General features: G+C 36.1%; 1 protein-coding gene across 1 annotated transcript; it reads right to left on the bottom strand.

Moving 5' to 3' along the window:
- Positions 1-331: 331 nt before the first annotated feature.
- On the bottom strand, positions 332-22,403 carry LOC114158816 (dihydropyrimidinase-related protein 5-like). Its single transcript, XM_028040693.1, has 14 exons — positions 22,247-22,403; positions 14,463-14,577; positions 13,118-13,267; positions 9,357-9,515; positions 8,009-8,188; positions 7,830-7,898; positions 6,905-6,949; positions 6,616-6,691; positions 5,728-5,884; positions 5,503-5,644; positions 4,746-4,888; positions 4,361-4,568; positions 2,966-3,143; positions 332-2,883 (listed from the first exon to the last, which is right to left on the bottom strand). Exons 2-14 carry the CDS (start codon positions 14,571-14,573, stop codon positions 2,798-2,800), a joined length of 1,704 nt encoding a protein of 567 aa, XP_027896494.1. The 5' UTR covers positions 14,574-14,577; positions 22,247-22,403; the 3' UTR covers positions 332-2,797.
- Between the last annotated feature and the right edge of the window lie 589 nt (positions 22,404-22,992).

Here is a 22,992-nt window from a genome sequence, read left to right as displayed (position 1 = left end):
CAGCGTTGCAGGTTCCTTTCTACAGCAGTCAATGGGCAAAACACAAGATACTCCTTTGGGGAAGACTGCTGAGTCAAAGCATATCCACAGAAAATTGAGTGGAAGGAAAAGGTCTGGTAGGAAAAGGTACCCCAACAACAGGGAGTATGTCTGTCTGCAAAAGATTTTTAGTTTCTATACATAGAAAAAAATACAAAACTATCTGGAATATTTCATTGTGATGAAAAGCTCTTTAAAATTATCTTTCCATTATATTTGTTATTATTAGACCTCTATAAAATACTTACAAGCTATTTTAAACCTGAGGTATATTGTAAAAACTGAAAAAAGATCAAGATTTGTTAAATTTTTTATTTATTTTTTTATTCAGTTACTTTTATTCTTGTGGTAAGAAACAAGCAGCCACTTACAGACTTAACAGGTTCATTTTCCAACACAACTCCACAAACACAACCACTGAATCACAGTGCCCTCAGCAGAAAAACACAAAATGTCCAACAATATGATCACCGTTGTAAACAATCCTAGAAAAAGCACCAGTTTTTTTTTTAAATGAACCTGTGTCTGTTCACGTGGTTCTCTCCATGCGTCGTTAACAGAGTGGCACAGGTGATTCCCATTGGCACATTTAATCTTTTCACAAAGTAAAAATAATATTTTTTTTAACGGTATAGAGTACCCACACATGAGAATGTGACTATGCATAAATATATAACACTAGTAGGCAGGAATGAAACGTCATCCGGAGGGTTTTCTTCAGATTTCAGCCTGTGCAGCTCAATCTTCCTGCTATAACACGGGATTGTATTATAATCTCTCTGTCTATATCACATCTGCAGCCTCATTTATAGTAAAATGCATAAACAACACTGCAAAAAACTAAATCTTATCAAGTATTTCTGGTCTAGTTTAGTGAAAATATAGTAGTACACTTGAAATAAAACAAAACTAACTCACAAGTAACTTTTCAGCAAGAAATATGAGCTTCTTTTAAGTCAATAATTCCTTATTACTAGTAAAATAATGGCAAATTATTTCACTTTTAACAAGAATCTTTAAAATTATATATGAAATAATCTTCCATTGGAGCAAGTATTTTTAATCATTATTAGGGAATTATTAACTTACTAAAAAGTTATTTTCAAGTTAGTTTTGCCTTACTTCAAGCGTACTAAGATGTTTGCGTTAGAAGATAAACAAAAAATACTTAGTAAGATTTTGAGTTTTTGCAGCAAAGGAGTTAAAAATAACCACATGATTGTGGAATAAATAAGCTGCCAGTGGTAGAAAAATGTAAACAAAAACAGACTAGTGAATGCTACTGTACATAAAGGAAATGAATTGCTGAATTGCTTTTGTTCTTTATTGGAGCATGAATTTAGAAATGAGGTTTATTTGTTTATTGTTTTCGCTCAGATGGCTCATGAGGAGGGACTGCATTCCCCCTCCATTCATTTCACTTACAATAAACTCCATTGTCATCATCTGGTTAACAGAGAAACCATTTAACCCACAAATGAACTTTAACTCATCGCTCTTTGTTTTCCCTTTAGACGCCCCATATACGGAGTCCTAAAAGGGACAAAACTAGGGCTGGGCAATACCACTAAAAACTACAATTACCTTTTTTTTTCACACCAGATCCGATTTAAATTGATTATTTTCTCGCTTTCTTCTCCAAAAAAAGAAACTACAAATGGATAATTTAAGTTTTGTTTAATTACAAGAATATAGCTATAATATTGGCAGAATAGAAATGCAATTTTACCAGAAAAACATTTTAAAATTATCAGAAAAAAGTTACATTCTTAGTCATGCTGATGTGTTAAGAGATCATTGCCTTATCTTTGAAACCAATTCCAAAGTATAACTTCACAAACTGCTCAACATTCCTTACTTTGAATTTTTTTATTCTCATAAAATTATTACTTCATTCTGCTAATATTATGACTTTATTCTGGTAATCTTAATGTCTTGTTCTTGCATTCTTTTGACTTTTTTTTCTCACATCACAACAACTATGTGGTTGCAATATCATGACTAATTTTAACCTCGTAAAACAAGATGGAGGCTTTGGCTGACATCACTCTGAACTATGGGAACCCAAGGAGTGGATTGGTGGAAAAAAATCCTGATATTCCAAACATTAAATCCTCAAAAACCAATCAATAAAACTGATTTATTGCCCAGCCCTAGACAAACGTTACCTTCCAGGCATTTTGTTGGTTCTGTTAGAGGCAGTGGAAGTGTAAATACAGACAGACGGAGTGTTAGAAGCAGCTGGATTTCATCACCACACAGAACCGTTGGTCCACTGGAACCCAAAAACACTCTCAGTGGGGTCGTCCGATCACAAACAGGATCCACGCACATTTATCACAAGAAACTATAATGCTATGGTGTCTACGGTGTACCGTGTGTTTGTCAGTGACGGGTTTGAATCCACTTATCTTTAAATAATTCTGGCAACACTTTTGTTTCGAACCGTTAAAAACTGTACTGGTTTTGATCTGCCGCTGGTTAAAACGTAACGAGGCTTAAAAACACTGCAGATTTATGTTATTATTACAATAAGCTAGAATTTAAGTTCATAGCTAGCCCTCGTTTAATCCAGTTAACCACAAATTTACAGTTTAAACCACTAATTAATAAATACGTCAGATTTTTACTTGAATTTGTTTTCCTGTTACTTTAAAAGTTTTATTCTGCTGTTTTAAAATCAGTGCAGTTTTTCTGGTCGCTTGGAAATATAATAAAAACACAGAGGTGGAAACGGTTTGAACTCCAACGCTAACGATTACCAAATGCCACTGGAGCGGCCACCAGGGGGAGCCAGAATCCGAGCAGAGGACCTCTTCGGGATGTGGTCGTCAACTTGAGAACCTGAGAGGAAAAATTCATTTGAATAACACTTTTTTTAGTTAGAACAAGGAATAGATTAATTTAAAAGTTTAAATTAAACCACCTGACAGACTAAAGGAGGACTCGTGGAGGTCTCGGACACCCTGGTGGGCCCGAGCGACCGGCTTGTTAGGCGACTCGCCGTCGATCGGACCCAAACCGAGTTCCTTCTTCATCGTGTTCGCAACTTTGGCCACATCACCAGAATAAGGATCCCTTACTACTCCTTTATAGGCCTGGTTCTGAAACAAGGAGTTCAAAGGTCAACAATAATCCACACAACTAAGCCTGTTGCAATAAATCAATAAATCGCATGATAAATTAAAACAAACTTATTAATTTATATTTGCATGATTAACTGTTTTCCTCTTTTCTTTTTTTCTACCAAAAACTGAATGATAAATGTCTTCAGTCTGCTGCTTTGGTCTCAACAGAGACTTCATATTTCATTTTATTTATTTATTTAGAATATTTAAAATGTCTTCCAGTTTCAGTGTTAAATGTGTTATAGTAGTAGCACCACTTCGACATATTTTTACTCACGTAAAAGTAAAAAGTAGATGTTCAAGAAATTACTCAAGTAAGAGTAAAAGTATTTGGTAAAAAGTAACTCAAGTACTCAGTAACTGATCAAATTATCAATCATTTAATATTTAAAAATTACATAATCAGACGGACCAAAGTACAGTTTTGGCATTTTAAGGACGAAAATGTCAATAATTCATGTAAGTAACAAAAAAATAACAAGAAATGTTTCCAAATCAGTTTCTTTGAATAAAAAAGAAACTGATTGGAATAAAAAAGGAACAAAAGTTAAAGTATCATAAATTTAGCTTTTGTTAAACTTATGAATCTTTAACAAAAAGTGCAGGTGTGTGTTTGGTGAACTTCTGGTTCAAACATGTTTGTTTTTCATTCAGTGGTTAGAAAATCCAGAAATTTTACTCAAGTAAAAGTGGCAATACTTCATAATAAAATGACTCAAGTAAAAGTAAAAAGTACAACATAGTAAAAATACTCCTAAAAGTTATTTTTTTCAAACAAATGTAATTGAGTAAAAGTAACTATCAACTTGGCACTGACTATAAATAACTTTTTAAACATTTAAGCTTTTAATCAAGTGAGGTTACAAAACAGTGCCGTTTGAATATCAAGCACTTTCAAGGACTTTATACAGAAATGAAGCACTTTCCAGACCTTAAAAATGTAATCATTTTCAATAAATAAATAAAATGCAGCCTTCGGTGAGCAGAGCAGAGAGTCTGGGATGAAGGGAGGTTTCACAGATTTCAGCAGGATAAAAACAGAGTCAGCGCATAAAGAGAACATTAGCTCCAAATCCCCGACAGCCTGTCAGATCAGCGGAGTCAGACTCAACATGGTGGCTGCGTTGGCTGCCAGCTGACTCAGCACATTCTCCCTGATTCACTTTAACAAGCTGAGCAGAAAGTGAACGCACCTTTTCTCTCTGGACCATCTTCTTGTAGAGGTAGTCGGGGAAGGTGCGCTGCGGGTAGAACTTCCCGGAGCCTTCGGCGCACATGAACACGCCGTTCTCACACACCAGGCGTCCCCGGCTGATGGTGACCAGAGGAACGCCGTGGCAGCGCATCCCCTCATACAGGTTGAAGTCTCCGCCCTGTACCTGGGTGCTCAGGGAGATCGTCCTGTACGTGACGAAAGCAGAGTAGAAAACTTCAATCCTATCGATCTCCTGCTTCATTTGTCTCCCATCCTGAAACATTTAAACTAAACTCCTCCACTTGGGGCATCGTAATAATCTAGGGATGCACCAGTTCACTTCTCCACATCCAATACCAGTACAGATACCAGTTACAGTTTACCTGGTTGCATCGGGGTCCCAGACGACCACATCAGCGTCGGCTCCAGGGATGATCCGACCTTTGCGTGGATACAGGTTGTAGATTTTGGCTGCGTTGGAGCTGGTCACAGCCACAAAACTATTCTCATCCATTTTTCCTGTCACCTGCAGACATGATGTGACATTTTAATACTGTGAAAAAATAAAATATAGATTTGTCTGTTTGCTTAAAGGGGACCTATTGAGCAGAATTCACTTTCTGTATGTTTTTGTACTTCCATTTGGTTAAATTGATATTTTTTGGAAAATGAGTTGTTTCAAAAACCTTCCGAACCTAGCAACCCAAGCAGAGCTCCAGAACATTTGGTCAACTGGCTTTACTGCTGTGCAATGGCTACTGGAAAATACAAGTGTTTTCATGTTGACTTACCATCATTCATGTTGGTTGTGCAGGAGGCTCTACTTCTGCTTTTCAAAGATGTACGGTTCTATAATTGCACTTTTGTTTGCAGCTATTTTCACGTGAGAGGATCAACCTTGAGCTTGGATGACATCACCAGCAGCAACTTATTTGAATTTAAAGTGACAGAGGCCCTAAAACAGCTCATTCGGAAAGGATTACACTACAATATCACGTTCTAAGAATGATTTTGTAAACATGTGTTTTGTGAACATGTCTCCTGTTCAAGGAGGTATAATAGGTCGCCTTTAAAGAACAGATTTTGCTGACTAACAGTGTTTAAACAGTCACTTTTATTACTGCGTGCTTGTGTGCGTACCACTCCTCTTTCCCAAATGACACTCATCCGGTCCTGGACCCCCGCCACTCCATGAGGGATCTTGGTGAAGTCTTCTTTGCCCAAAGCTCTCTGCTTGGTGCTAAACGGACGGTGCTCTGAAGCAACGACGCTCAGAGTGTCACTGAAAGCAGAACAAGCTCCATCATTCCAGTAACTCTGCTAACGAACTTATTAAAAACATTTTCTGATGTCTACGACTCGTACTTTCCCAGCAGGCCCATGAGGTAGCTCGGTGTGTTTGGGTCCAGGCGCAGAGGAGGGACAATGACATGAGCAGCAGCATGGGTCCAGTCCTGGTGGTAGTACTGGTTCCCATTCAGCACAGCGTGAGCTACAGTGGTCTCAGCGTGGACCACCTTACCTGGCAACAGAAACGTAACCATTCTACTGTTTTCTGTGATAATAATCACCTTTTGAGGATTATTATCAATCGGTTTAAACACAAATTCAAAGCTGTGTTACTCACATTGTACAGAGAAGAAGGGAATTAACACAAATATGAGTTTTTCCTTCATTTCTTTTGTTATTATTACACCTTTTGGTAGCTTATTATTATTACCTTATTGTTATTATTATCATGAGGTTTTATTCTCTTTCTGTTTATTGTTATTTAACCCCGATTAAGGAGGATTTATAGGTGTACATTAGTAATTATTCTCATGCTATATGTTCAGTTGTTATTTACAATCATCATTATTACAGATATTATCATCTGTAGATTTTCTTGTCTTGTTAAGAGCTAGTTTGTAACCATTTTGCCAACAAATAAATATAATTTATTTATTGGCTCTTTAGCCCAGTATATTGAACATGAATATTGTAACATGGTTTTAATGTTACAATATTAAAACATTAAAAGGGTTAGGGTTAATTTTTTGATAATTATTGAGTCAGCAAGTAATATATTTCATTAAACTGAGATAAGGGGTAGGATTAAATAAGTGTTCACTTCTTCCTACACCTTTTCAAACAGAAAAGTGGTGGTAAGCTAATTTTTTTGTCCTTGGTTATTTCTGTCTTACTGGTTGCTTTTTTTCTCTTGTTTTTAAAAACCAATCAAATCAAATCAATTTTAACCAGACAAATACTGACCCTGCATCTTAGCAGCAGCAATCATGTCTCCAGCGAGCATACTGGACACATTCACCAGGTAGATGGGACAGCGCGCCTACAATCACAAAATCATTCAGCTATTTACACAAATGAACTAAAACAACATTTATGGAAAATATTCCAATGTACATTTTAAATACTGACAGGATGGATGCGGTATTTATATACTGGGAAAAAGGCCTAAACATTTTATTTCTATGTACTTTTTCAGATCAAATCAAACTCCAGACTGAAGCTTTGATAAAACCAAAGAAATCAAGAACTTTACCCTGTTGGCGATTGTGATGGCCCTGTGAGTGGCTTCAGACTCCAGCTGCAGTCAACAACACACAGAGAAAGTCACACAATTTCAAACATTTACTATCCAGTCTTCAAAAATTCTGTAAATTATTTCGTAGGGCTGAATTGATTATTGAAATAATTGTCAACTGACTTAGAAATCAACTAATCGTTAACTTACAAAAGAAAACTTAAATAGACTTTAAAAAGGCCACATTGAGAGCAGTAGTTAAGCAAAAACTATAAAAATTGATACATTTTGCATTTATGATGACATAAAAAAAATCTTTGTAAATATGTTGTATTCAAAACTCAAATGGCAGATTTAGCTTCAAACAGTTAAAGTTTTGTGGGGGAAAAAAATCTACTAATTACCTTTTGGTCTCCAATTATTAATCAGTTCATCAAAAAATAGTCAACAGATTAGCCTTTCACTGATCAATACAGTGATTGTAAATGAGACTGTCGCATTTTGATATTACAAGTATTTTTTAAAGCTGCTGATGAATCTCTTGCTACAAATGATCAGGCGTATGCTAAAGGAACATTATGTTGTTACATTTTTGGCAATAAAATGTTTATTTTCTTACTTAATATAGGAACTGAAGTGTTCATTTGCATTTTTAATGTATATATAGTATTATATAAAAAAAAGCTTCAATATAAAATCTGCATAATGTGCCAACATTTCTTTTATCTGATTAATCGATTAATCGTCAAAACAATTGATAAAGTAATCAACAGTTGCACCCTTATTATTTAGTGGTGAACATTGGATCTTTATATATCATCTACAGTATATCTCTAACTCACATACATAGCTACAGCATTGTCCACACTCAGAGTCAATTGTATTAGTCAGAAAAAGTTATAAGTAAATGCACCAAATTGGCTCAAAATCTCTGAAAAATTACCTCCTCTGGTCGACTTATCTCTATTCCTTCTGGTCCAGAGATTCCCAGATCCAGAGCCTCTTTGGCGCCCTGGCAACACATAAACCATGAAGTTTATTTTGATCTCTTTTAAAAGTTAAGATGATTTTCCACATTGAAAACCCTCAGACATCGTCGTGTAGGTAGAAACGAGGATGCACCTCTGCCACAAGCTCTCCGTTTTCAGCGTGCACACGTGCAATGGCTCCGATGTCCTTGCAGGTCTGCAGCGTCTGATACAGCTCTGAGTCCCGCAGCATCATCAGGTCTTTATAGGCCATGAACATCTGGAAGGAATTCACACCATGCTCCCTCACCAGGCTCTCCATCTCATTGCGTACCTGTGTGAAGGAGGAGTCAGACGTTGTGTAACTGTGTTTTTGTTAGAGGTTTAACACGAGGTCTGTGCACCTTTCCCTCACTATAGTTCAAGCATTTTTAAGCATTTGCAAGGTAAGTTTTCAAACTTTTCCAGGAGATAAAAACAATATAAATGAACTAAAGAAGACAGTTTAAATTAAATATTTTAACATTCATTAATGTTTTGTGATAGTATTCTACATTCTACAGAAGGAACAAACTAAAATATAGCAAAATTTTATGTTTTACACACACGTTGTACACCTGACTGTACACCTGAGAACAAAACACTAATTTAACAAAAAAATACCCGAATTTCAATGAGATTGTTTAATTGCTTAAGGCAATCTTTATTTCTGTTACACAGAGTAATAAGTCATTGAGTCGTTAGGAATAATAAATATTAATCACATTAAACTACCTTCCTGCTCAAATTAAATGCGTAAACACAGAAAGTCACAAAAAAAATCTAAAAATTGCTCTTGTGAAGTTTTCTGGCATTTAGCAAATAGATATAATTTTGGTAATTCCAACTAACCTGAAACAAGAAAAGTTTAGCCTGATTTTACTTCAGACAGAAAAAAAATCTCTATTATCATCTATTTATGAAATAAAGTACAGATATTTTCAACTGTAAATAACATTTTCAAAACATAAATTTTTGATCAAACATTAGATTGCATTTTATTACAAAACTGTGCAGTTTGAATATCAAGCATTTACCAAGGATTTCAAGCACCAGTGCAGAGCATGAGTTTATACTATTACACTCTTGCCATGGGAACTTGCTATAAGTGAAATAATCTGTCAATGAATAAGACATTTTCAGAAATTTCTCATCAAAATTATTTGGTGAGATTTTGTGTTTTTGCATTGCAGGATGTAATAAAGTGTGACACATGCACATCGCCAGCAGATGATCCAGTGCAGACGCTGAAGCCAAAGGCTGAATAAGGCAGGTTAACTCATACAATCTGACTAATGTGCCCACTGAGCATGTGTATTAACCCAGTTTCTGTTTGGTTAATCTAGGTCAAAACGCAACTCGCTCACAAATAAAAAAAGAAGGGTTCACTGCTTACTCTGCGTAGAAGATAATAAAATGTGTTTCTACTGTTTTTATGCTGTTCCTCGTCTTGTTGGGCTTACCTTTGGTCCCCACCAGGTGACCCCAACATGCAGAGCGTAGTCGCAGCAGGCCTTGGCGTCTGCCAGACTGCGGCAGCTCTCATAAGCGTCCAGCAGAGAGCAGTGCTGCTCAGGCAGGACCAGAGCCATCACCATGGTGGTACCACCCATCAGAGCCGCCTAGGTGGGGGAGACAGGGACAGCGGGTTGGTTAGGAGGACGAAAGGATGGGTGGAAAAAACAGGGGTTTAAAATGAGAACAATGAGTCCACTGTAAAACAGAGACTCTGTTTGTCTTGAGACAATAAACCTTCCTTATGAGCTGATGTCTCATCATCAAACGGGCTTTTATTTAGTGACTGCACACAACGTGGAGAACAGAAAACAAGCTAGATGGAAAATGGAAGCAAGTCAGTGGAGACTGACTTAAACCTAAAGCAAAAAAACTAGTTTTAATTCATTTTTAAATCTTATCCTTTATAAGGGCTGAAATGATTAATCGGATTAATCATGATTAATCGATTTGTTAATCGATTAATTGTTAACTGAAGTATACAGAATCAAGAAAAGGCAATTCGCTTAAAGAACAACATAATCAGAGCAGTACGTAATCGAGCCAAAACTGTACAAAAATAAATACATACATATTACATTTAAGATGAAATAAAAAAACAACAACTTTGAATATATGTTCGACCTAAAACTCAAGAGGCAGTTTTAGCTTCACCTGGTTCAAATTATATAAAAAAAATCTCCTATTAATTGCCTTTACTATTAAATTATTAATCAGTTCATCACAACTGTTAGCTGAGGATACATCTTTCTCTACAAATCATAAAATGTTGTTGCATTTTTGACAATAAAATGTTTATTTTCTTATTTAAAAAATGAATTGATTTGTTTATCTATTGATTAATAAATCAATTATAAACTAACATAATCTAAAAAGATTAGGATAAAAAAGAGAAAATGTGTCAAGAGATTAAACTAAAAGATATGAAAGGAAAGAAGTGAAAGACACAGAAACAAAAATGTGGATGTGAATTTAGCATAACCATGACAACAGATACTGTTCAACCATGCCTGTCGCGTGTCCCCACCCTTTTCCTCCTCTTCATCATTTCTCCACTGAATACATTCAATATCCTCCCAGAAAGTCTGGTAGGATATTACAGAGCAAGGAGATCCAACAAACAGATGTTTTTTATAAGATATTACAAACAGATAGTGTTTAAACCATATTATTTGTAATATTCTCTGATGCTTCCTCCATCTACTGCTCGGTCTTCAGTTCAATAACTATTGAATTATGTTATATTGAAAAATGTTGCCACAAATGAAAACAAACAAAAATCACTATCCTTCAAGTAACCTGAATAAAATAAAATCAGATTATATTCAAATATTCATGTGTCAGCACTGAATACCTGAGGCAGACTCAGATGGGGGCGGAGCCAAAGTGTTTGGCGTAACCGAACCGCTAACCAATGAGCTACCCCGATTTATGATTACCATAGAAACCAGTCAGAATGATCTGCAGCGTCAGCGGCAAAGAAGTCACCGTATGTGTGTGTGTGTGTGTGTGTAGTGTCATTCATCACTGTTAGATAATGCTGATGTGTGTGTGCGCGTGTGTGTGTTGACATATCCATGAGGGTGTGAAAGATCAGGGATTGTGGGATTTGGGCTGCAGGGCGTAAATTAAAATTTACTGCCACTCTTTGTAAAAGCTCAGACAAAAACAGAAATAAGGATTAAAAAAAGATTAAGAAAATCAAAGAGAAATACTTATTTTTATCTTCAGGATCTAAAGTGAGCAAGGGAAATGTTGGATTGCAGTATTACAGCCTGGAAGGTTTCCACAGTATATTTCAAACCTGTTATCAAAGAAATATCCAAATTTAGAGCGCTATAAATGGCAAATCTGCTGCAAAGAGAAGCAACACCAGCATCAGTAAGAAGACTGATGATCTGTAATATGCTTCTGTGTAACAACCTTTTAAATCAACCTCCTTGTTCTACATTAATCACGTTGTATCCATAGATAGGCATCTAATCTGTAGATAATCAGGAATCGTATCACATATTTTATGTAGCATTTCCTACAGGTTTAAAAAGGGAACATAAAATTTCATTTGCAGCGATTCAAAGAAGCACCAATATCCCCCTTTTGTAAAATGTACTTATTTATTTGTACTACTATTTTTTTATGCTTCACAATCTTCTTCTTTTAAACACTATTATCAAACTGTCTTCCCACTTGCAGGGGGTGAAGAAGAAGACCGGCGGGGGGTGATGGGGAGGAGGAAGGAAGAAGGGTCAAACTGTTACAAAGCAATGGGGGGGAGGGTAGAGGATGCAGAGAGAAATAGTTTTTGGGTTTGTACAGATTGTGGTTGCTATGGTAATAGGTTCAGCATAAAAAAAGAAAAGAAAACAATGCCACCGTGGTCATGTGTGCACTTCTCCCAAACAGGCCGACTTCACCACTGTGGAAGCGGGGGGGGGGGGGGGGTTAGTTGCCATGGCAGCGGTGGCAGTGGGTAGGGTTGCCAGGGGAAACGCTGGCACAAGAACAAGTCACTTTTTCTCAAGATCCACTCAACACCATTCAGTTAGCGTTGAACTGAGATTCGGTGAAGTAAGAGTATGACTTGTACTTAAGTTTGACTGAGACAGAAAAAAAAATTAATTTTTTAACCTTTTTTCTCCAACATTCTGCTCCATTTCTGATTCATGGATAATAATGTTGCATAAAAAATAATAGGATATAAATGTATGTATCTGAAAATGTGGTTCTTCAGGTCTTGAGAAACAAAATGTGCAAAAAGTCAACTTTAATTATAAAATAAAAAAGACAAAGGAACACGTGGAGAACAAAACAACCTGCAACACGTGTTTACCACCACAGGCAACAATTACACTGAATTAAATTATTTTCTCTCCTTTGAGAGAGAGAATGAGCATCAATAAAAAATGAAGTACGAAACCAGTAGAAATAATATTTATCATAATAGTTCAGTTTTAGTTGTAAGGTTTTAGAGTGTGGGGTGAAACCTATTTATCCAGTAACATATTTATTCTGTTTTTGCTTTTGTTGCTGCATAAAATCATGTTATTAATGACATGTTTTGAAAATATGAATTAAAATTCACTAGCTGAACCCTGGCCAAATTACTGTGGACCTACAATGATCAGTCTGACAACATAAAGTAGACTAAAAGGTCTCAAAAACCAACATATGATGCTCCAATGTAAAATAAATTCAATGGTAAGGTAAAGTACGGTAATTTTATTTATGTAGAACATTTTCAGCAAAGTGCTTTATATTAATTAGAAGGAAATACAAACAAAACAACAAAAAGACAAAAAGGTAAAAATTTAAAACCACATATTGGTTCCCTATGTTTAATAAGAATAAGTAGTCCATAAATTATGAACTAGTAGAGGTTTCTCTGGAATCTTGTTCTGATAAAACTAGATATTGGTTCTCCATGTTTGGTCGGATTAGTGAGGTGTAACTAGGAGGGGTTTCCAGTTCTTCTGGGTAAAAGTATAAAACTACATATTGGTTCCCTATGTTTAATATAATGCTCCAATGAGCAATCAATGTCATTGATTACTCCAAACCTGCTACAATGACTCACCCAAAAGGTTACAAAATAAAGCATTGCAGGTCTACTATAACAAAGAGACTAAACAAAATGGGCATTTATGGAAATCTTCAACACGCCTGGAGCTGAATGCGTTTTCACTGTAATGAGACAAGACACACACGGTACCTTGGTTCCACTGTAGAAGTCGTCTTGAATGCTGGCGTTCATAAACGTCTGCTGTAGGTGAACGCAGGTGTCGATTCCACCTGGCAGAACCAGCTTTCCAGAAGCATCGATCACCTTAGCTCCACCTGGGATCATCAGCTCCTTCCCAACCTGCCACACAACACAAACACAGCCTGAACATCACTGAGGTACATCACTGAACACAACATTCATTGTTCTGTTGTTTGGACTTCGTTCTTGTAATGCAAATATGTTATAGTTGATTAGTGCTGAAATGATTAATCGAATTAATCACGATTAATCAGATTATTTAAATAATTGACAACTAATTTAGGATACGATTAATTGTTAACTGTACTATTAAGAGCCAAAAAGATCAATTGTTGAAAGAACAGCATACTCAGAGCAGCAACTAAGCCAAATGTACAAAAGAAATATATACATCTTGAATTAAAGATAAAAAAAATATTTGTCTGTAAATATGTTCAACTTAAAACTCCTCAGGTGGTATAGTTTTAGCTTTTTCTGGTTCAAATTCTGTAAAAGGTTTTGAAATGTGGATGTTAGAAGTATTTTTTAGCTGCAGATGCATCCTTCGCTACAAATGATCAATAGTCCACTAAAAAATCCTAAGTTGTTGCATTTTAGACAATAAAATGTTTATTTTCTTCTTCAATTGTTTGTTTTTTCATCTTTTTACATATTTGTAATATTGTCCAAAAAAGGCACCTGTAAAAATCTGCAGAATATGTCAATTTTTTTTACCCAATTAACCGATTAATTGTCAGAACAATTGATTCGTCGATTAAGGCCTATAGTTAATGAATAGTTCTTTGTGTAAAACGTATAATTTATTCTAAACAGAGGATGGAGTAAGTTATCTAATTTGATTGGAAAGCAAATAACTGCACTAATGTGAATTAATAACTGGATGTTCCTTAGATATTAAATTATGTAACATTAGTTCAATTCATATTTGAGATTCAAGAAATAAAAAGATAGAGTTAAAAAAAAGGTGCAAATTCTGTGAGATTAAATCTTAGCTTTCTAGGTTGCTGAGTCAAGCCCATCTTTTCTAAATAAAGTGATAAATATCTCCATGGCAACAACTTTAGAGCTAATTTTAGTCTTCACTATCATGGCCCTGTATTTCACTGAGTGGTAAAAACCTTTTACAACAGAGTATTGTGAGCAGCTGGGACGGCACTACCTAGTGAATGAGTGGGTTGAGGTTGGATTTTGCAACAGAAAGGGGAAAAAGTGACGTTTTAAAGTGTAACTGCTATGAAATTAGTTGAGATTATGTTCTTATTTTTTGTATGTAAAGGTTGTTAAAGGGGGTTACCTGCTGTATGATGCCGTTCTCGATATAAACATCTGCTTCCTGTGTGAAGTCATCATTCACCACCTTTCCTCCCTTGATGAGGATGCGCATGGACCCCATGTTAGCAGCCATGATCCTACAGGACAGAAAACACTGAAATTCAATATATAAACATATTCAACTGAGCAAAAATTCATACTTCCTCAATGCATTGTGACTGCTGTCTGTCAAACATTTTCCTGATGATTTCTAAACTAACTTAGTCAGCTTTTATGACTGCATAAAGGTTCTTTCAAGCACAATTTGTGAACTTTAATACTTAATTCTGTTTCTACACAATTTAAAACTGTAATTTCAATGCTTTAATTGGAGAAATCTATTGCAGACTGAAGGACTAGCTTGCAGGAACCCACAAAAGCAATGAAAAATGCCCTTTTAGATTGTGTGTGGGTGTAGTTTTGGCTTCTCAGCAACTCTGAAATGACAGTTTTACCAGTTAAAATACCCATTTGTAATGTGACCAATCTAAAACAGATGATAAAATACAAGAAGAAGAACTATCTTCTCCAAAGACAAGCACATGATCACCATTCAACATGTGGAGACAAAAACATGCTAATTAATTTATGCTAACATACTAATTAGCATTGATTTTCTGCTTTATGAGACCCATTCAGATTATTAGCCCAACAGCTATTACTGCTAGCTCTAATAACTTAATTATAATAAACATATTCATGTGGTTTGCCTATCTCATTGTCTGGTGTTTTAAATCATCCATGTTTTAAAATAAACCTCCAGTTTCCTCCAGTAACCTGATGGGATCAACAAGCTAAAGAGGTTCCTCAACAAGCATCTCTCTGTGTGCATTCTGCATGGATGGCTGCATGCAATGTGTTTGATAGCTGCACACAATAGCCTCTCAGTTATACAAAATCAACACAAAGGAGGAGAACAGAAAGAGAGTGGAGGAAAGGGATGCACAAGGGGAAGAAGGAGAACACAATCATGACAAAAGTTTATAAAAAATGTATATTATAGTCTATGGATGGAAAAGTCGCAAAAATATCCCCAATTTTGCTTCCTAGTAGTTGATATCCATTTATTCCAGGTAATTTAGACCTGTAGTTTAATCAGGTCAGACTCCAATATTGCCTTAAATAGATTGGAGAGTGGTGACCGGAGAAATAAATCAATTTACTGATTACAAAAGAAAGTAGATGATTGCACAAAGATGCTGCTGCCTGGGGCGGTTGGGGTAAACGTGACGTTGGAGGGGCGTGCAGCATGGAAAGCAGAGCCATGAGGGCCGGACAGCCTGGATAAGAGCCTGGTTTCCCTGGAGGAGTGAGCTGAAGAGCATTCAGAAGGAAACCAGGCCACACACAAACACATAAATGTTCAAATGACTCCAAACGATGCAGCGGTCATAATGGCTTACGTCGAGTCAAGGTTTTATAAATATCTGTTTTAACGCAACAGACACTAGTAAGAAATCTGAACGTTTTTGGAAATGATGCAGGATTTTTTCTGATGTTTAACCAGATTTTAAAATATTGGCACATTCTACAAGCGTTTAATTTAATCACTTAAACCTTTTTATACCATATTATATATATAGACAGACATAAACAATTCAATTCCTCTTTAAAATAAGAAAACAAGTATTTTAATGCCTAAAACGCAATAACAGCGTTCCTTTAGTGAATTTGAACCAGGTGAAGCTAAAACTATGTCACTTTTACTGATTTAAATATGAATTGTGTATTGTTTGCACTGTTTTGGCTTAATTACAGTTCTCAGTGTGTTATTCTTTAAGCAAATTGCCTTTTTTAAGCTTATATACTCCAAGTAACAATGAACTGATAGGCCTGTCATGATAACAAATTTTGCCGAATGATACATTGTTCCAGAAGTTATTACGATAAACGATATTATTGCTGTTTTGAGACCATTTTCATGTAATATAAAGATAAAGGCATAATAATTCAAGAACACATTCTCAGAGATGTACTTTAAATTTCAGTGAACATTTAACACTGGAACCAGAACCATTTCAAATATCCAAAATAAATAAACAAAACAACAGAAATAACAAATAAAATGAATTATGAAGTCTCTAAAGAAAACTGAGACCAACAAACCAGAATGAAGACTTTACTAATGTAATACCAACGGAACAAGCAAATCTATTCAATATATGTTATTTTCTCTTTTGTTAAAACTGCAAAAAAGACACAAAGTAAATGACTTTGAGAGAAAAGGGAACCGTGGAGTAGAAAGAAACTAATCTAGACAGAAAGAAAGTGATTTTGGTTTCATATTCTGACTTTCATGACCTAAAGGTTGAAGCTGTTGTCACCATTTCTGTCCTGGGAATCAGAACTGCTGCCACTGGATACTGCAGGCTCTGTGTGTCCATAAAGACTTTAAGGCTGGAGGAAATTAAAGTTAGCTTATGTAGCTGACACTCTGAACAGTAACACCCTTCAAGTTCACAAACATATGCAGTCAGAGAGCAGTTTAAGGGAGGGGAGATTAAAATCCTGTTGCCAAATGAAGGATTTTACTAGCTTTCTAAGGCGAAGTTGAGAAAACATTCCTCAGTTTTATTTTTGGATACTGCTCTGTTCAAATGTTTTTATGAAAATCTAAAAAAACCCAAATATTTTGTAACAAAAACACAGAGTGCTGTCTAAACTATGTATCACAATCATGAACTATAAAGCAATGAGTAAAGTGTTACTGTTCCTGCTCTTGTTAAAACCTTTTCTCTCAGTGTTTAGTTGAGTTTCTACTTTGGAAAAACTTTCTGTCATGAATCATTGGTTATTTTGTTGCCTACGTAAAATAGTTGATTTTCATATTTGACATAAAACAAATACTTTGTGTGCTTTAATCTTTCATTAATTCTAATTATGCACAATAAACAATAAATAATCACATGATAATTTCCATTTGAACAACAATTCCCAATCTAAGTTGCCATCTTGAGAAACGCTGCAAACATTTGGTAGCCAGGATGAAGTAGTCTGCGCTTCCTGTCCCTTCTGCCTGTTTTCCTTGTCAAAGTTGAATGGCTGTTATTTTTTTTTAAAATGCAATTTTGGTTACAGAGACTTAGTAATCAATTTTAATAGTTGTTGTTTCATTTGTTTTGTTTTATATATTTAAAATGTTTTCTGGGTCTAGTGTAAAATATTTTTTAGAAATTAAAGTTAGTTTGATCTTTCAGTGAATATACTCTCCTTTATTATTATTATTATTAGATATTAGTTGAAAATATTCTCATTTATCTCAATAATTACTGGGACAATTTATCATTCTGCAAAATGTATTATTGTGACAGGCCTAATTCTAATTATTACATATTTGGGAACTGAAAAAAACAAACTAACTTAGTAAAAAGGCTTACCTTGGATGATGAATCACAGTCCCAAATTCTTGGAAAAGTCTCTTTGATTTAAACATTTAAAACTGAACTATATAAATGTATATAACCGTTAGTGTTTAGCTGGAAGAAGCGGTTCACAGAACTTATTGCTTTGTAAGGGTCAGATAGGGTCAGATGACAAAAACCTGAGTGGGGCGTTTGTAATCTCTAGTAGACTCACAGTGTATCCAACAACGATAGGTGAAAAGTGCACACGCCTTAGATTTAATCAGTGACTGTGTGTTTGCTTTCTGCTGCATCATGGCTGTCATAACAGGCAGGAACGCAAACAGAGAGCCACACACAGTCACAAGCCAGGCAGTATTTCTCACGCATGCTGCGACCGGCTGCTTCAGCACTTACATGCATGCATGGACTAACGCCTCACACACACATCAATACACACACTGAGTTCAGTGGGATGCACTCGTCTCATAAGCAGCCAAACTGCTCTGCTTTCTGCAAGCGGTTTTTTAACGAGGTGGAGAATTAACACTAGGATGGCTCGGTTTTCGAGTCCTTCCCATATCGGCTCAACAGGGCCAAAAGGCCGGAGTCCACCCTGACGACTCTGATGGCTCAAATTAGCATCCCTTCTTCAATTGTAAATGTGGCCGTTGACCGTCAGGCCAGAGGGTAGGAATGTGAATAGTCCATGTTGGGGGTGGGTATCTATGATACCTGCAGGAGATCAGATCTCCTGTAGGTAATGCTCTTCAGTCTAGTTTTGAAGCATACATGAAGTGTTTTTGGAGAGATGTGACCTTTTGCAGCTGATCCATGATGTTGTGCTGCATTATCCAGGTCATTTTGCCAAATGTACATACAGTTTGCAAAACATACAATCTGTTTCAAAAAATATGCAAAGGTTTTTCTAAAAGAAATTAGTAATGTTTCTCTTTGAAATAAAGCTAAGAGGGTATAACATGACAGTTTAGAAATAAACTAACCAAATTAATTGTGTTGATCCACCTCAAAAAAATCATGCAAAAAGTGTAAGCAAAAGAGATCTGGGAGACTTAGCACATGCAAATTTGCATGCAGCCTTTTGTGCTGTGGAGGATAAATAGGTGACTGCTTCACCTATTTAGTTCACAAGAACTAATGGCATTTATTTCAGTCATAATCTTGCGGGGGGTGACCAAGGTTCCATCACTATGTGACAGCTGGTCAGCAAACCTGGCAAACATGATTGACATGGCAGCACTGAATGCACATGTGCTTTATCAGGCATGCATTGGGGTGCAGGAGAGACGGGTGGACTTCCTGGTTGAGCTTGCAAAAGAGTTGGGTAACTCTCATGTGAGTGAGAAGAAGGCACACAAGGAGAAACTGCTTCTGCAACAACCTTCCACACCCAGCTCAGGCAAAAGGGCGAAGTGTCAGGTCAACCATCGATGCAGGATGCGTGTCCTGAGGCCGAAACATCATCAGTGACCCCTCACACCCCCACCATGGACTGTTCTCCCTGCTGCCCTCTGGAAAGAGGTTCTGCAGCATCCGGTGCAGGTCCACCAGGTTCTGAAACAGCTTTTTCCTACTTGCCATCAGACTGCTGAACTCTTAACTGGACTGCACTCAAAAACTGGTCTCCACTTTATACCTTGCACATGTACAGAGCTAAATAACTTCTATTTTACTGTCATTCCTGCACTTTATATTTTATATTTATATTTATATTCATATTTTATACTGTATTTTATTTTACTCACAACATTGGAACCTCAAACATTATCCTGAGCCGTATGCAACGAAATTTCGTTCTGTATACACCCTGTGCATTGAAAATGACAACAAAGTCAGTCGAAGTCGAAGTCTAAGGAACAATTGTGCAACTGTGAGATGCGTTGAGGCCATTACCAGGGTACTTCTAAGGTAATGGCCCTATTTACTGAACAAAAGCACCTGCTAGATAAAATCCTTCAGGCCAGTTGGACTATCTAAGCCGAAATAGGTATATGTCAAAGTGGACTAACTCAAGCCATTCTAGTAATGGATGAGGAGCAAAGTCACCATATCGCATAATCACAAAGTCACACACAGATTTAAATAAAATAGCATCTACAAGGCATTAAACATCCACTTTTACAGTTCTGTGTTCATTTAAAACTATTTAAATAAAACCAAAAAGATATTAGAACTGAAACAATTAATCACGATTAACTGTGATTAATTGATTAGTGCAATAATCGTCAAATAAATTAGTATAATCGTTAACTGGATACAGACTCCAAAAAAGGCCATTTACTGAAAAAACCAACACAGTCAAGGCAGCAATTAAGTAAATAAAAATATATTAGAACTGAAACGATTAATCACGATTAATCGTGATTAACTGTGATTAAATGTGATTAATCGATTAGTGCAATAATCATCAAATAAATTAGTCAGCAATTAATTGTTAACTGGAATGTACAGACTCCAAAAAAGGCCATTTAATGAAAAAACCAACACAGTCATGGCAGCAATTGAGCAAAAAAGTTCCAAAAATTTACACATTTTCCATTTAAGATAAAAAACAAACTTGTTTTGTACCCACAACTCCTCAAGTAACTTAGTTTTAGCGTCTGGGTCAAGTACTGTAAAAAAAGAAATCTATTAAGCAACTTTTTAATGCAATTATTAATCAGTTAATCCAAAAATAGTATAACAGATCAGAAATATATTGGATTGATGTTAAGATGAGCAGAAAGAGCTTTTCATATGTTAATGTTAGGAATATTTTTTTAGCTGCAAATGCATCCTTTGCTGTTATTGGATTTTAGGCAATAACCTGTTTATTTTCTTATTTTAAAAAGAATTAAATAGTTTATTTTTCATCATTTAATATATTTCTAATATTTGATTAAAAAAGCTGAAGTGGTTAAATCTGCAGAATATGCCATTTTTAAAAATCTGATTAATTAATCATAAGAATAAGCGATTACTAAAATAATCGTTAGTTGCAGCTCTACAAGATATGATTGGTAAAAGCCTTGGCTTGAATTTGACACGTATATCTGCTGACATCTTTAGATGTGTGTTTCTGAGGCTACATGTGTGGCATCTTTGGGTGTGTGTCTGAGTGTCGCTGCACGCTGCAGGTGAGAAGAAACGAGTAGACAGCTGCTGACTCCAGCTTGATCTGGATAGCAATTGCCATGGGGTCGGACGGTGTGCAGTACACACAGTGTGACAGTCAGTGTAAAAGTGTGTGAGTCCCTGAATCTGTGTGAGTGTGTGTGAACTGTGCAGCTTCTTCAATGCCTGAGCAAACGTGCATCTGCTGTTAAAAATAGACATCAAAATGGGAAACAGTGCTTACATTTACAATAACAGTACCTAGACAGATTTTCATCATAGTAAATGAAATATTCTCTGTTTATGGGACTAAAAGCTGATCTATGCAAGCCTGTATGCTTTGGGAATGGTACTGATTACAGATGGTCAACATGGATTCCACATTAGGATACTGACATTTTACTGCAGAGCTATAAACACCAAGACGGATCTGCAAAGTAAACTTGCAGGACATCTTAGTAATTGTTTTCTCTTCCCTATGACTGAGGACAAATAGATGAAATACTTTAAAATCATCCAGTCATTTCATCGGAACACCAAACGTTCACCAAAGGTCAATAATTTTTCTTCACATTTTTTTATATTTGTAAAGTGTGTGTTTAACATCACTGTTCAATAGCATCCTTGCTAATGTATTCATCTTATTTTCCTGCACCGGTAAAGATGCCCAAAACCAAGCAATGCAAAATATATCAGCACCATAAACTACAAATTCATCCTTCCCAACAAAGCATAAAGAAATTCATATTAATTTATTCTACTACATTAAAATGACCACACATAAAAAATCTAGGTTGGCTTGTGTGAACCATCATCTTTACCATGACTCAATGGATTTAGATGAAAAGAGAACAACCAACAAACAAGACAATAGACTTACATAACGTATACACGCCTTTAATGTAGTGACACTCGACAAAAGGACAATCAAAACTCACCCATGTTCCTTCACAAACGGCACAAGATGTCATTTCACCACAAAGCAAACCCTCCATTTTTAAACGGGTTTGAATACCTTTCGATCATTTCCTCTCCCATATTGGCTCACTTTAATTATTTTTATTCAAATTAATCCAAAATAAGCAACAGGAACCGATGGCATAAATATATAATAACAAGACAGAGCGAAAAATTAGCGGATTTCGAGAAGAATCCTGTCGTTATTAACGCTTAAAAGGCGTTTGATACACAATTTATCAACGTGAAAGAGGACTAAAACACATACGATTAACCCATTTTGATCAGCAAGTGTTTACATCCAAAACATACACCGTTACATCTTCGTCGTCTTTTCTCATTACTCTGTTACTACCGTTTCTGTTCGTGGATTCCAGCACCGTCCTCCTCCAGCGGAGCTTCTGTCTGTCGGTCCGAGCACCAGCCGAGTGCGCGAGGACAGCTGCCACAGCGCGAGCCGCAGATGCTTCTCCGCTGACGGTCGAGCAGCACCCAATCGGAAGCCGTTTGAAGCGGACCAACGGCAAAAAACGGACCAATCACAGGCCGTAATCTCTCCCGTTACTCGGCAGACAGGGGCGGGTCTTCACTGCCTCTGGAGATGTGCTGCGTTCAAATGCTTGGAAAGGAGTCTGTTTTCTCATTTCACTTCTTTATGATTTTTCGCTCTCATTGGACATATAATAACGTAATAACGTTTTGTTTCGTCGGAGGATCAGTGCATTTTCGATCAATAAGAGTGAACTTAATTGACACCTAGCTCCCCTCAAACGTGGATGACTCACTTTAAAAACCGGAAATCTGATTTCTTTATTAAAATAATGTCACTAAAAGTAAAACTGCTAAACCTTCTCGAAAGCAACATCATGATACGTCTAACTGTTGTGTTGGGAATACAGAAGCAATAATTTATTTTTTTTTAATGTACAACAAAAAGTAAATTATTAGCTAATTTCTATGTTTAAGGGAATTTAGCAAATATAAATAATATAAAATTTGTAATTCTTACTGACCTTAAATTGGAAAAGCTTGTCTAATTTAATATTACTGATTCAACTATACTTGTTGAACAATAGATAAATTAGAGACAATACTTCAACT

This window comes from Xiphophorus couchianus, chromosome 15, assembly GCF_001444195.1.
Source record: "Xiphophorus couchianus chromosome 15, X_couchianus-1.0, whole genome shotgun sequence".
Classification (NCBI taxonomy): domain Eukaryota; kingdom Metazoa; phylum Chordata; class Actinopteri; order Cyprinodontiformes; family Poeciliidae; genus Xiphophorus; species Xiphophorus couchianus.
The sequence above is the reverse complement of the archived record's forward strand: the minus strand, read 5'-3'. Positions and strand labels throughout refer to the sequence as shown.